The sequence below is a fragment of the Crocuta crocuta genome, unplaced genomic scaffold, assembly GCF_008692635.1.
Source record: "Crocuta crocuta isolate KB4526 unplaced genomic scaffold, BGI_CrCroc_1.0 scaffold174, whole genome shotgun sequence".
In the NCBI taxonomy this organism is placed as follows: Eukaryota; Metazoa; Chordata; class Mammalia; order Carnivora; family Hyaenidae; genus Crocuta; species Crocuta crocuta.
In genome coordinates this window covers 1033537-1049046 of record NW_027530330.1, presented here as the reverse complement: position 1 = coordinate 1049046, position 15510 = coordinate 1033537, and the positions used below count along the sequence as shown (strand labels likewise).

Genomic DNA, 15510 nt, shown 5'->3' with positions numbered 1-15510 from the left:
CCTTGGCTCAGGTCATGATCTGGCAGTTCGTGGGTTCAAGCCCTGCATCGGGCTCTGTGCTGATAGCTCAGAGCCTGAAGCCTGCTTCAGACTCTGTGTCTCCCTCTCTCTCTCTCTCCCTCCCCTACTTGTACTTTGTCTCTCTCTTTCAAAGAGAAAAATTAAAATTACTTATTTTAAAAATGAAGCTTTATTTTTTTATTAACAAATAACTGGGATGAATCAAACATTGAGTTCACTATGTTTTTTCCTCTCCTTTTAAGTTATTAATTAGAGTGAACTTGACATGTGACTTTGTAATTTAAGAACACCTATAACTCTATCAGAAAGTAATGAATGGTACTTACTATTGGAGAGTTCCTGGAAAGTCAGGGTGTACTTGATAAATGTCAAGAATGTGATGCAACCCACAAACATTTATGTATGCCAATATTTTCAGAACCTTTCTGATCTGATAGATTACAAACTTTTCCTCACGGATATTTTTCTTCAAATATGATTTCTCCATATTTCACATTTCTCATGTAAATGTGTTACCTCAGGCAATAAGACATGTTCCTAAAGTCAAGGACGATCCCACTGCTTCCCTGGTATATAGCTAGAATTTTAATTTCATAGCTTAATGATTCAAAGAAATCAAATAATGTTCACAGATACCTGTGATATCAATGCTGTTTAAATCAATATGGAAAGTGACCAGTTGGCTGGATTTATTTGCTTCAATGCCTTGAATCAGTTCTTCTTTTACATTTGCATCTGACACCCACTGGGCAAAGAAAAGGTCAAATATAACTATAATGCTGCCATTTCTGTAAAGCAAAAGATGATATAAGAGGAAAAAGTCAGTCTTGGTCAAATGATTTGTATTTAATTTATGTAACAGGTCTTTGAAATTCTCTATAGTTATCACCTTATTGCACTTGTGTAGTAAACCTTGGTAGGTTATGTCAAATGTTACCTTAACTTACAGGTAGAAGAAAAAGGAATTGGAAGACTAAATGTTTGTCCAAGGACACAGACATATCCAGAATTAAAGTTTTCTGAGTCCTATATTAATACCCTAATCCTCAGGCCAAGCTCTTCCTGAGGGTTACCTGTGTCAAATTAAACAAAATCACACGGTATATGATATTTACTCTTAATTTACTGTGTGAAGGAAAGAAAAGTGTGGATCTGTAATTTTTCACAGATGATTTCTAAGTTGGGAGAAGTCTAAGAGAGTTTCACTGATATCAGAGAAGTTTTCTATATAGTTTATAAAGGCCTGATAGCAAGTTTAGAGCAATGAATCGATATCTATTTTTCTTCTCTAGTCTTAATATAAAATATCAAAATATGCCCTGATTTCAAGGGATAGAAAGAAGATTCATACACTCGGGATTATGGGAAGACTAAATGTCTCATAGTCAGGAGTTGGGATTATTTTGCCTACGTTATTTCTGACCATAACATTAGAATTCAATTATATGACCCAAATCATATTCCCTTTTATTTATCCCCTGCTCCAAAACGTCCATTTAAAAAGTTTGCTTCATTGGTAATTTGTTTACTGTTTAATGAAATTTTTTTTTAAAAAGGAATAAATTTGTGGCCCAATAGAGATACTTGAGAGACTTTTGTTTTTCTGCCTACATTTCTGCTTGATTCATGGTATTCTTCCAGGGTAAAACCACTTGGGAGATCAACTCTACCCTTGATCTTCATTGTGTGCCCCTCAGGAAGCTGAGGCTACTCAGAGTATACTTGGACCCTAAAGAGGAAGACTAGGGAAAAATCAAATTTTGCATTGTATGTTTGCTGGTTCTGAAATTTGTGCAGTTACACTCATATCCTTGTGGTATTTATAAGTTAGTGAGATTCTTCAGACACTTCATCAACTCTAAACTTGTTCTTTATGTGTCCATACCATTATCTTGGCAAAGCTTACAATTCATTTTCTCTCCAGGACTATATATTGGATCAGAACGTTCCTTGAATATCATAGTAGATCAGCATGTCCTCCTGGTACAATATTCTTTCTTAATATCTGTGCCACTGTTCAGATTTCACAGTTTAGCATAGGGATCCTTTTCTATGTAGCTGGTCTTTCATTTTTGAAATGAAGTGGCTTACTCTAATATAATAATTTCACACTTTACCTCTATTAAATGTTGCTTTTAAAAGTCAGTGTTTAACTTTGCATAAATCATAGTAACCAAATCTTGTAAATGACAAGGCTCCTTAGTAACTGTTTAGTTCAGAGTTCCCCAAATTTACCCATACATGGAACCACTTGCAATCTCAAAAAGGACACATTTTGTCACCCATTACTTTTTTATCTACTCTTCCACATTCATTAATTTTTCCATGTTGACTGATCCTTAATTTTATTTGAGAATAACTCTCCATTTTATCAGGGAGGGTGATATCTTCTCCAACCATTCCTCATGTCAATGGCAATTTTATTCATGGGCATATGAATAAGCCTTGGTGAATAAAATCTGAGGGGACACTGATGAGAACCTTCTGGAAAATTTGTCCATATCTACCTGGGAAAGGCTACTACTCTTCTTTGTTCAACATTATTAATTTACATTTGATTGTCAGAATTGCCATTTCCATCTTGGGACCATGAGATGAGCTATGGTTGATAAGCTAAAAATGTCACAGTTTCTGAAAGAAGAAAAACACCCAAATTCCAGATTATGTCATTGTCATCGTACCATTGACTGAAGCTCTGCTGAAATCTTCAGTTCTCTTGTGATATCAGATGATAACACCATTTGCTGTTTATGGCACTTTTAGTCATGTTTTTTTTTGGGGGGGAAGGGGAGAGACAGCAATTGCATGGGCAGGGGAGAGGCAGAAGAAGAGAGAGAGAGCAAGAGAGAGAGAGAGAGAGAGAGAGAATCTTAAGTAGACTTACTTAAGATTGGGTGGAGACACATGTGGAACTGTGAGATCATGACCTGAGCTGAAATCAAGAGCAGGATGCTAAACCAACTGAACTACCAAGGTGTACCCTTAGTCATGTTGTTGAACTGAAGTTTTAAAAATCCTAACTGGCCAAAGAATTATTCACCATGATCTAGTGGGATTTATTCCTGGGCTGCAGGGCTGATTCAATATTTGCAAATCAATCAATGTGAGGCACCACATTAATAAAAGAAAGGATAAAAACCATATGATCCTCTCAAAAACAGAAAAAATAGATCCAGAAAAAACATTTGATAAAATACAACATCCTTTCTTGATAGAAACCCTCAAAAAAGTAGGAATAGAAGGAGCGTACCTCAACATCAAAAAGGCCATTTTTGAAAGGCCCAGGGCTTAATATCATGCTCAACAGGGAAAAACTGAGAGCTTTCTTCCTAAGCACAGGAACATGACAGGGATGTCCACTCTCACCATTGCTGTTCAACATAGTACTGGCAGACTTTCCCTCAGCAATCAGACAACAAAAAGAAATAAATTATATACAAATTGGCTAAGAAGAAGTCAAACTTTCACTCTGCAGATGACATGATACTCTAAGTGGAAAACAAGAAAGACTCCACACAAAACTTCTAGAACTGATATGTGAATTCAGAAAAGTCACAAGATATAAAATTATTGTATAGAAATTGGTTGCATTTCTATATACCAATAATGAACCAGCAGAAAGAGAAAACAAGGAATCTATCCCATTTGCAATTGCACCAAAATCCATAAAATACATAGGAGTAGACCTAACCAAAGAGGTTAAAGATCTGTACTCTGAAAAATGTAGAAAGCTTATGAAAGAAAATTTAAAAAGGCACAAAGAAATGGAAAATATTCCATGCTCATGGATTGAAAGAACAAATATTGTTAAAATGTCAAAATTAACCGAGACAATAGACACATTCAGTGCCATCCCTATCAAAATAACACCAGCATTCTTCCGTTGCTAGAACAAATAATCTTAAAACTCATATGGAACCACAAAAGACCCCAAAGTCCAAGTAATATTGAAAAAGAAAACCAAAGCCCTGAAGCATCATCCTGGACTTTAGCCTGTACTACAAAGCTGTAATCATCCAGACAGTATGGTGCTTGCACAAAAACAGACACAGGGATCAATGGAACAGAATAAAGAACCCAGAAATGGACCCACAAACATATGTCCAATTAATCTTCTACAAACCAGGAGAGAGTATCCAATGGAAAACAGACAATCTCTTCAGCAAATGGTGTTAGGAAAACTGGAGAGCAACATGCAGAAGAAAAAACCTGGATCACTTGTTTACACCATACACAAAAATAAATTCAAAATGAATGAAAGACCTAAACACGAGACAGGAAACCATCAAAATCCTAGAGGAGAAAATAGTCAACAACCTCTTTGAGTTCAGCCACAGCAACTTCTTACTAGACACACCCCTGGAGGCAAGGGAAATAAAGCAACAATAAACTATTGTGACCTCATCAATTCAAAAAGCTTCTGCATGGCAAAGGAAACAATCAACAAAACTAAAAGGCAACCAACAGAATGGGAGAAGATATTTACAAATGACATCAGACAAAGGGTTAGTATCCAAAATCTGTTAAGAACTTATCAAACTCAATGCCCATAAAACAAATAATCCAGTGAAGAAATGGGCAGAAGACATTAGACATTTTTCCAAAGAAGACATCCAGATGGCTAGCAGACACATGAAAGGATGCTCAACATCACCCCTCATCAGAGAAATACAAATCAAAACCACAATGAGATACTACCTGACACCTGTCAGAATGGCTAAAATCAACCACTCGATGTTGGTGAGAATGTGGAGAAAAGAGAAGACTTCTGCACTACTTGTGGGAATGCAAACTGGTACAGCCACTCTGGAAAACAGTATGGAGGTATCTCAAAAAATTAAAAATAGAATTACCCTATAAGCAATTGCACTACTAGGTATTTATCCAAAGGATACAGGAGTACTGATTCGAAGGGGCACATGCAGCCCAGTGTTATCACAGCACTGATGACAATAGCCAAAGTATGGAAAGATCCTAAATATCCATCGACAGATGAATGGATAAAAAAGATGTAATATATATACACAGTAGAATATTACTCAGGAATAAAAAAAAGAAATCTTGCCATTTGCAACAACATGGATAGAACTAGAATGTATTATGCTAAATGAAATAAGTCAGTCTGCCAAAATAAATATCATATGTTTTCACTCATATGCAGAATTTAAGAAACAAATCAGAAGAATATAGGGGAAAGAAAGGAAAAATAAGATAAAACCAGAGAGGGAGGCAAACCATAAGAGACTGTTAAATACAGAGAGGAAATTGAGGGTGGCTAGAGGGGTTTTGGGTGAGGGATGGGCTAAATGGGTGATGGGCATTAAGAAGGGCACTTGTTGGGATGAGCACTGGGTGTTATATAAAAGTGATCAATTACTGGATTTTACTCCTGAAACCAATGCTACACTGTATGTTAACAAAGTTTAATTTAAACAAACAAACAAACAAATAAGTAAATAAATAAAAATCCTAGCTGGCATACAACTTCCAGGCTTTATTCCATGTTTCTTTAAACAGAAGCTCCAGAAAAGAGAGATTACTCTGATTTTGCACCTGACGTTGGCCAACATTGTTATTTTAGCAACAAGGAGATTGAGGCTTGGACTAACGTAGGTAACTTTGCTCAGAGTTATACAGCTTATTACTATCAGAATAAAGTCCAGAGTCTCTGTTTACATATGGGCTTTTACATAGTTCCCATTCTCGTACCCTCAACACCACCACTATCAACACCATAGTGACTATGGTCAAGGGGAAAGACAATACAGTACATTTACTTAGACGTAGGCTCAGGTTTTTATTTTGTATTGTTATTAGATTTTTATGTTCAAAGAGATGAGGAAAATAGAAGTTGGGTTTTGGGGAGGAAGGGATAGATGTTTTTTCCCCTGTATAATTTCAGGAGATGGAATCTTCTTTTTTCTCTTCCTTCACACTTCATCTCCATTAAATAAATTATTTTTAAAAGTCAGAATGTTTAACTTTATTTAATGATAGCAACCAAATCAGAAGGCTCTCTCACCCTCTGCCTCTCCCTTTCTTCCTCCTCTGTCTGATACTCTCCTCCCTGTCCTGCGTGCGTCCTTCCCACCCCATCTCTCTACTCTCCTCCTCCACTTCCTCCTCCTTCTAATTTGCCTCTTTAATCATCCTTTGCGCCCCAACCCCATAGTCAAACGGACAGATTTAAATATGGACAGGATTAAATACATTTCTCAATCTTCATATATACATATATATTTTAAACTTATCGTTGATTGCACAGTAGATAGTTCTAATTCTTTAATTCATTTCTGATTAAATCTGAACTGTTTCTTTTTTTAAAATATGTTTATTTTGATTTTTTAAAATATTTTATTTATTTTTGAGAGAGAGATAGAGACAGTATGAGCAGGGGAGGGTCAGAGAGAGAGGGAGACATGAGCAGGGGAGGGTCAGAGAGAGAGGGAGACAAAGAATCCGAAGCAGACTCCAGGCCCTGAGCTACCTGTCAGCACAGAGCCCGATGCGGGGCTCGAACCCACAAACCGTGAGATCATGACCTGAGCCGAAGTGGGATGCTCAACCAACTGAGCCACTCAGGCGCCCAATGTTTATTTATTTTGAGAGAAAGAGAATGAAAGAGTTAGCATGCATGAGCAGGGGAGGAGCAGAGACAAAGGGAGAGAAAGAATCCCAAGCTCACTCTGTGCCTTCAGCGCAGAAACCAATGGGAGGGGCTTGAACCCGTGATCCATGAGACCATGACCTGAGCCAAAATCAAGAGTTGGATGCCTAACTGACCAAGCCACCCAGGCGCCCCTAAATCTGTGTGTTTCTTTACGTAAATTCCCACATGTTTAATTTGACTGAATACTTGAGTTTTTAAAATTTTGAGTTAGAGAGTGAAGAGGTAAGGCATTTTTGGTAGAGAAAGTACAAGTCTGGAATTTTCCTTCTTTGCATTGAAAGTAACTGTAGTAGTTCATTCTCAGGCATAAAACATTTTGTATGAAAGATGTATCTTCTTAATTGCAAATTATACAATTCATTTAATTATTTATACTTTGGAAGAACAAGAGTTATATATTCTATATCTACATTTATCTGTTTATTTTAACCAATTTCTTCCTTTTTTAAGTTTTTTTATTTTAATTCCAATTAGTTAACATATATGACATACAGTTGTGTTATTTTAAATTTCTTTTCTTATTCAGTGTAAATGATGAGATAAGAGACATATATTTAGAAATTGAGAAAACCATAATTAACACTTGTGTTTCACCTAATGAGAAAGCTAAAACTGTTATTTGACTGGTTTGATACCAATCTCTATCACTGCTGTCAGACGGATTTTATTTATGAAGGTAAATGAGAATTTTTCCTTTAAAAAACTACAACAACAACAATGTAACAATGGCCATTTTCATTTCAAAGTACTTATTCCAGTGGAATATCTGAGCTTTTTTGTGTGAGGCAGAAAAATCCTATCATTGTACAGAGAGCCTGTGTGCAATAAATCAAAATGTTTCTTATCTCTTATTTTCTTAATGATATTGATAACCTCTAGGGTTGCTGAGTAAACAAAAGCCTTTCCTTTCCTAACTTTGTGACTCATCTGTGCTCAAAGGGCAAAATAAGCTGAATATTGCCACAAAGGGTAAACGGCACTTTATTAAAAGAATCAACTGCTAAATGCTCTCTGAGTCAAAGCACTTTCCACAAAGCAGAATAACATAAAGTGTTCCCAAAGGAGAGTAAACCTGCAGAGCGGACACACACACACACACACACACACACACACACACACACACACACACTTTAATAGAGGAGCAGGGGTTGATATTAAGTAATATATGTTTTTTAATGTTTATTTATTTTGAGAAAGAGCACGTGCAAGTGAAGGAGGGGCAGAGAGAATCCCAAACAGGCTCTGTGCTGACAGCAGAGAGCGACATGGGACTTTAACTCACCAACCGTGAGGTCATGAGCTGAGCTGAAATCAAAAGTCGGATGCTTAACCGACTGGGCCATCCAGGTGCCCTGATATCAAGGAATATTTTTAAAAAGAAAGAAGAGGGGGCACCTGGGTGGCTCAGTCGATTAAGCGTCCGATTTCGGCTCAGGTCATAATCTCACAGTTCGTGGGTTCGAGCCTCACATCGGGCTCTGTGCTGATGGCTCAGAGCCTGGAGCCTACTTCAGATTCTGTCTCCCTCTTTCTCTGCCCCTCCCCATTCATGCTCTATCTCTCTCTGTCTCTCAAAATAAAGAAACATTAAAAAAAAATTTTTAAAAACAGGAGAGGCAAGTACCTGGGATAACTCTCCTTAAGGAATGCTAAAATAAATGAAAAAATATGAATTAATGCTTTAATGCACAGATCCACAATCAATCCTCTACAAAACTGGAAGAGAGAAATTGGATCTACATACTCCAAAATAGACATATTGCTTAAAGTAGCAAAAAAAAAAAATGCATGCATGTTTTTATTCTCACAGAATATTGAATAAATATTATAAAAATACTCCTTTGAGAAAGACAAAAACAACAACAAAAACCTAAACCAAACAAACATACAAACAAAAGCCTTTCCTGAGTCCACATGTCTCCTTCCAGCTCTGGTACTGAGCCCATGAAAGAGGCTCTTGCTGATAATAAGTCCTGGAAAACAAGAGAAGAAGCCTCCGTATTGTAGGAAGGAACGAAGACAGTAGATGTCTTGGCCACTGGGTATAGGGCTGTTTGGCCACTGGGACTAAGATGTCATGAATATACAATTTGATAAAGAATAAGTATAGGTAGATAAGTAGACGAGAAAGAAGAAAGGAAAGAAGGAAAGAAAGAGCGAAAGAGATTTTTGAACTTTTTATTTTTTATTGTTGTTTTCATTGTGACTTCCGCTATTAGGATTAGTTTTGTTCCAATAAGAAATGGCAAGGCCCTGAGTTTTCTTCTGCCCATTAAATAATCCTCATTTGGTCTTGTCATTGTTTTGCTAAATGAGATCTCTGCCTTTGACTTGACCTTCCTTACCCTATTTGGTCATTAGGAATTAAGGATTCTTTTACCTAGTATCTTTGTCAACAGGCTCTCTGACTCAGTTGTTCTTCATCTGAGGTAGAAGATAAGACTTACTGTACAGTTAGATTCATTGAATTTCTCCATTGACCTAGAGTCCCTTATGGCTTCCGTTTGAAAAAGGTTAAATGTCGGACTCCTAGGCTTATATTCAACACTTCCTTGTTGTCTCAACATATTGTTGGACACTCACTGACAGCCAGAAAATATCATTAATGTGCAAGAATCAATTCTTCTTTCTGTAACAGAAATGGCTTCCCTTTTCTCCTCTCCTGAAGTAGTCTTGTCTCCTGCTTATCAAACAGAACCTTTGATGACCCTCCTTTCCAACCCAAGGGGCTCTTGAATTTTTAATATTCTTGTGCTTTCAGAGAACTAGTTTAGAATTTTTTTAAATTAAAATTCTATTCTAATAAAAAGCTAATGCCCTAGTCAGAGTATAGTTATTTTTATATCTGTAGGACACGAGCTAAAGAAAACTTGTAGCACGTAACATAGTACTCAGTGTATCAACATCGGGTGTCAAGGAAATGGTTTATTTATTTTCTAGGACTTTATAAAGCATATCCTCTGAGACGGACACCAACTAGGTTCTAGAAATACAGATATCAAAGCTATTCTTTGTCCTGACGGAGCTCATAGTCTAACAAAGGACATAAATTAGTAATTATATTGTAGTAGGAAGATTGTTACTTTACTTGTAGATACAAGATGTTAAGTGGGCAGGTGGGGAATATACCTAACTGGGGTGAGAGTGTCAGGTGAGCATCCCTGTGGGAGATACATGGACTGGTTCTTAACGGTTTGTAATGATGAATATAATATACACTAAGGAAGACATGCAGGTCCAGGCAGTAAAAAAGTATATAATAGAGAGAAAGCGGGATACTTTTGCGAGTGTACAGGTGATACGGTAGGGCTAGTACAGAAGCCTTCACGGAGTGGGGAAAGCAAAATAGAGGGTCAGGATGCTTTTCTTAGACAAAACCCAGAGAGTACATATCCATATTTAAAATGATAACACTAGAAACAGTCTTCAGGTATTTGCAAGACTGAGATATAAAGATAGAGATACATGTATTCTGTAAAAACTTAAGAACTAGCATCAGGATCAGTGGATGAGAGCCAAAGAAATAAAGATGTGGTTGAGAATAAGAAATAATTTTCTAGCAACTGAAATTGTAAAGAAACAAGTAAAAGACCTCCGTAACAGTGATGTTCACAGCAACATTGAGAATGGATTCCCAGTTTTTATTAGATATCCTTGTATAATGGAATCCATTTTAAGCAGTGTGACTCGCTTTCTTTTGTTGGATGACAATGAATTTCCTACGGAGGCTGTGGGCATTCCAACCCAAAGCAGGCAAGCAAAGGCAGGCTACCTCATTGAAAATCTTCCTTTTCCCTGCATTCCTGTTCTATTAACTGTATATACAACTTGCCATGTCATGTTTAGTAACATTAGTCAGTACACAATACATGTTATACGTGTGGTGAATGATAAATTAATGAAAGTAAAATTAACGAATATTCACATTTTATCAGCAGTGACTTTGCATTGTCCCCTTATGCTTTCTGGGTGCAACAGTGGTAAGTGTCTTCTCTCTGTGACTTTCAGTGTAAATGGAATTTGGTGTGTGAGCTTCTTTTACATGTTCAGAGCAAATCAAACACTCTATATGCACCTGCATACATTCAACCTCAGCCCTATCCACGTGTCTCCGAAAGATTTTACTCAAGAGAGAGAAACATGTTTACAAAAGATAAATTATCCAGGGTTATTATTTGCTACTATTATGAAAGTTTATGCTATGCCACTTTTCCCACAAAATTCTTAGAAAAATGTTGAAATTTTGAATGTTCCCTTTGCTCTTGACAGTGGGTCACCTTGTTTTACAATTACCAAATATTAGTAAAAAAAAAAAATACTACCTTGTGATTCTGGGCTTTCTTTCTAACAATAGAAAATTTTTGAAATGTACTTACTCAAATCCTAAAATTCTTGAGTTTTTATATTCATTTTTCAGATTACTTGATTGAAAGACATCATCTATCTAAAAAATGTTTTAAAAAATTAGTATATTTTAGATTTAAACTTTTATCAAACATTTTAAACAAATTGATCTTTTTTTCTGCTTAGAATTGGATCACGGGCAGTTTCCTTCTCTGGGGTGATAGGACTCACATATTTAAGCATCCTGGGCACCTTACATTAGTTACTAATTTTCTCAAAGTAAGAAATTGGGCTCTATGTACCTTTTGGCAATTAGTTAGTGAAACTATGTTTTGAACTTTTAAGTCAGCTGAAAAAAGACAGTCTCCTACCATTTGCTGCAGGTCAAAAGCAAGAATTTTGAAATCCACTGAGAGTTTGTCTTGCAAATTAGGATTATACGTGGCTCCAGCTGTTATTTTCAATGTCCCTCTGGCTTTGTGACTTTTTCCAAACACTGCATCTAAATGAATTAAAAAGAAATAGAACACTCACAATATGAGTTATGAATAAGAAAATATGCACGTTCTGGTTGATATTCAGATCTAAAGTTCTTGCTTCCTGTGTTGGAGTGGTAGTTCTTGATTTTTCTTTGTAGACTTCATGTTCCATAACTAGGTGATTTTTTTAAAGCTATATGTTGTTTTACAAGATTAAAAATAAGCTTTTTTTTCCTGCCATTTTTTCCCTTTTCTTTGAAATCTAACCCACAATCCAAGCTTCCAAGTGTTGTTGTTTTTTTTTTCTTAACTACTGAGATTCCCGTTGGAAGATAAGGGATAAACTTTCATCAATTTGGGGAACTGATCCAGGGACTCATGGTGGGAAATGGACCATTAAAAGTTTTAGAAGTTTTGTAGTTGCTTTTAGACACTTCTTGCACACCCAGCATCCAGGGACACTGTTGCTTTTCTACATGTGGGTTGCTGTGAAGGTTTCAGTGTATGAGTTACTTTGAAAGATAGATGTGAAACTACTTTTTTTATTCTAGTAATTATAAAGTTGGCATGTATGACCTTTTGCCATTAGATGGTGACTATTTTTATTGGAGAAGTTATTAGGAATGCTGCAGAAAGTGTATAATCTCAATATAATAAAAAACGTAAGTGGAAAGGTAATAAATTAAAAATAAACACGGGTAATAAAAAGTGTCATCAAGTTTTGCATAATCCCTTTATCAGAATATGTTTTTTGATACATATTTAAATTAAAATGAGACACTTCAACTGAAACACAATGATGAAGTCATTTGTAAATGTAGTAATAACAATATATAATTCTCACATTATGTGAGATGCTATTTATGAAAAGATGCTATTTCTCTTTTTCCCAGATGGGGATATTGGAGCTAAGATAAATTGTGAAAATTTCCCAAGGTGATAAAGGTCATAAATGAGAGATCTAGAATTTGGACATCAATTGACATACTTTAGAACCCAGGGTTTATCTAACATTGACACCAAACTTCTCAGGCCAAAAGGAACATTAGAAATAATTTAAGCAATAAAGTTGCATTCAGTCTCAATAGTTATCATTGCATAATTGGTGGAATATGTTATCATTTGTGCTATGTCCTTTGTTTTTAAAAACTCAGAATTACATTTAGATTTCCATATTTAAATATGAAACACAAGGAAAGACTGAGGAGCCGTCCTGAATTGCAGGAGACTGAGGGAACATGACTAAATCTTGTGTTTGCATCCTGAGCAGGTAAAGGACATTAGTGGGAAAACTGGCAAAATTTGAATTCAAATGTGTGGTTCAGTCAATGATATTGTATCAATGTTAATTCCCTGGTTGTAGCAATTGTACTATGGATATACAAGATACTGACATTAGGTGAAGACAGGCGAAGGTTATATAGGCACTCTACAATTTTTGCAACCTTTTGTAAGTCTAAAATGATTTTTAATAAAAAGTAAAGCAATGCATTAAAATTAGCATGTTTATGCCCTCTATTGTTCTATTGTAGATGTAACTCCTTTTTTATATTCAGTTGTTCTATTAAATCACATTAACATTTATAAATACTTATTATTGTTTTACTTGTAAAATAAATTTTGTACCTTCACTGAGCATCAACATTCCAACGGACTCTCAAATGATTACACATTTTCCAGTTACTAGTAGCATTTAAGTAAAACCAAAGCAGTCAGTTTTCTAAAAGTGGACCCCTACATAAAATATTCCCAATATTGTTTTTCTTTAAAATATATCCCTGTGGGGTGCCTGGGTGTCATAGTTGGTTGAGCATCTGACGGCTCAGGTCATGATCTCTCGATCCATGGGCCAGAGTCTCACATCAGGCTTTGTGCTGACAGCTCAGAGCCTGGAGCCTGCTTCAGATTCTGTGTCTCCTTCTCTCTGCCCCTCCCCTGCTTGTGTTCTGTCTCTCTCTGCCTCTCAAAAATAAATAAGCATTAAAAAAAATAAAATACATCCCTTGTATATACTATTTAAATAGAATTATTTTTTAAAACTATAAAGTACTGATACAAATTTAAACAAATTACTTAAATTACTTTGTCTCTGATTCCTCACCTCTAAAATAAGGGTAACAACTAACTCATACATTTGTTGTAACAAGAGAATATATTTGGAGATCTTTGAAAAGCTAATGGTATAGATAATTTAGCTGTAAATAATAGTTACCTTTCCCTATTTCTAGTTATTGCAACTTGTTATTCAGGAAGCTTGAGACCTTTCTAAGTCTACAATTACATCTAAGTTCCCTTATATTGTTGAAATGCAAATTGTTGGACTAATGAGAAAATGAAAATGTTATCTCCTAGAAATAAACAATATATTTCCTTTAACCTTGCCTACTTACTGATTTGGATAGCCAACAACATTTTAATATATTTATGATTTAAATTCCATCAGAAGAAATCTGGGCTATGAAACTAACTTTGTTATATGTTAAAACCAAAAAAAAAAAAAATACCTTACTTAACATGTTGTTGTTTTTTTTAATTTAGTCTCATGCTTGAATTCTGAATTAAACTCCAGATTCGATACCAGCTGATTTTCTAATATTCTGTGAAGTGAACTACAGAGAGCATCTGAATGCGACATAGGTATCTTGTCATGAAAGCACAGAAATGGAAAAAACATCCTGGCGGGATAACTGAGATTAGTGTGGGCACATTCATCTGAGAGCCTCTTCCTTAGCCAAAGCCCCAGGGCTTACCTCTTTCTGATCCCTCGATTGCCAGCCAGGACACTGCGAATAATCCAGCACAGAGCACCACCAATAAGACAAACAGAGCTGCAAACAGGACCTCATAGGTGCTGAGAGATTGGTGCCTGGAAGATATAGTTCTTTTTGACACCATTTTTGGCTTTTGAAAGTATGCCAGTCTATGAACTGTGAAAAGAACATAGACCCCTGCACCAATCAAAGAACAAGACCTCTCAAGTTGTCAAAGATTTGTTAGGCAACGACATAAGTCTACCTTAGTGCTACTGGTCTGTGTAAATGAGTTGTGTGTGTCCCTTTAGCAACATTATGCCTCTATATGTGGAGTAGCTTAAAAAGGGTGGTTAATCTTTAAGAAGATATTAATGAGTAAAGATATGGCCAGAGTTATAAACGTTAATCACCTGAACAGGCCATTTGTTGAGGTGATTGAAATTAAATGCACGTCATAAACAAAAACGACCCTTTATCATTTCTAGAACTATTAGGAAAAATACATGGCAGGCCAATTAGTAATTAGGCACATGCAGCTGATATTTGTGTAGAGTTTCTAACAGATCAACTTTCTACCCTCTGACTCACATCCTTACTAAGGCATGTCGCCTGTCCTCTTGCTCTATGTAGGTGTAGACATTCTAAAAATAACTTTTAGGTACAGGTATATGTTAAGCCCGATATATATATTAATAGGTACATCTCTGCCTCTCTACTTCCCTCACCCTCTGTGTGTGTATGTGTGTGTATACACACGCGTGTATACACACGCACACACACACACATACACACACACATACACACATGCATATTTCTTTTTTTTTTTTTTAAATGTTTCATTTATTTCTAGGAGAGAGAGAGAGAGACAGCGTGAGCAGGGGAGGGTCAGAGAGAGACGGAGTCACAGACTGAAACAGGCTCCAGGCTCTGAGCTGGCAGTCAGCACAGAGCCCGACGCGGGGCTCGAACCCACGAACCGTGAGATCATGACCTAAGCGAAAGTCGGACGCTTAACCGACTAAGCCACCCAGGCGCCCCCACACATGCATATTTCTTATAGAAATAATCCACCTATTTTGTAATCTTTGTTATATTACCCATGTGAACTTATTCAATATAAGGTAGTATTGATTTAACTTAAGGGAAAGTCTGTTTTAACAAAGCATCACATGGCTACTCTTTATGGCCTCACGTCATTACTAATGAATGGCAGTAGCTGCTGAGAGAGGAAAAAAACAAAACA

General features: G+C 36.2%; 1 protein-coding gene across 2 annotated transcripts in view; it reads right to left on the bottom strand.

The window, feature by feature from the left end:
* TMPRSS15 (transmembrane serine protease 15) overlaps window positions 1–14409 on the bottom strand; it is a 115064-nt gene extending 100655 nt beyond the window's left edge. For both annotated transcript variants that reach the window (XM_077765627.1, XM_077765628.1), the window contains exons 1-4: window positions 14265–14409; window positions 11407–11537; window positions 11068–11135; window positions 658–809 (exon numbers count right to left, since the gene is read on the bottom strand). In XM_077765627.1, coding sequence (XP_077621753.1) covers window positions 658–809; window positions 11068–11135; window positions 11407–11537; window positions 14265–14409 — 496 coding nt within the window. The remainder of the gene's footprint in view (window positions 1–657; window positions 810–11067; window positions 11136–11406; window positions 11538–14264) is intronic.
* Window positions 14410–15510: the final 1101 nt, after the last annotated feature.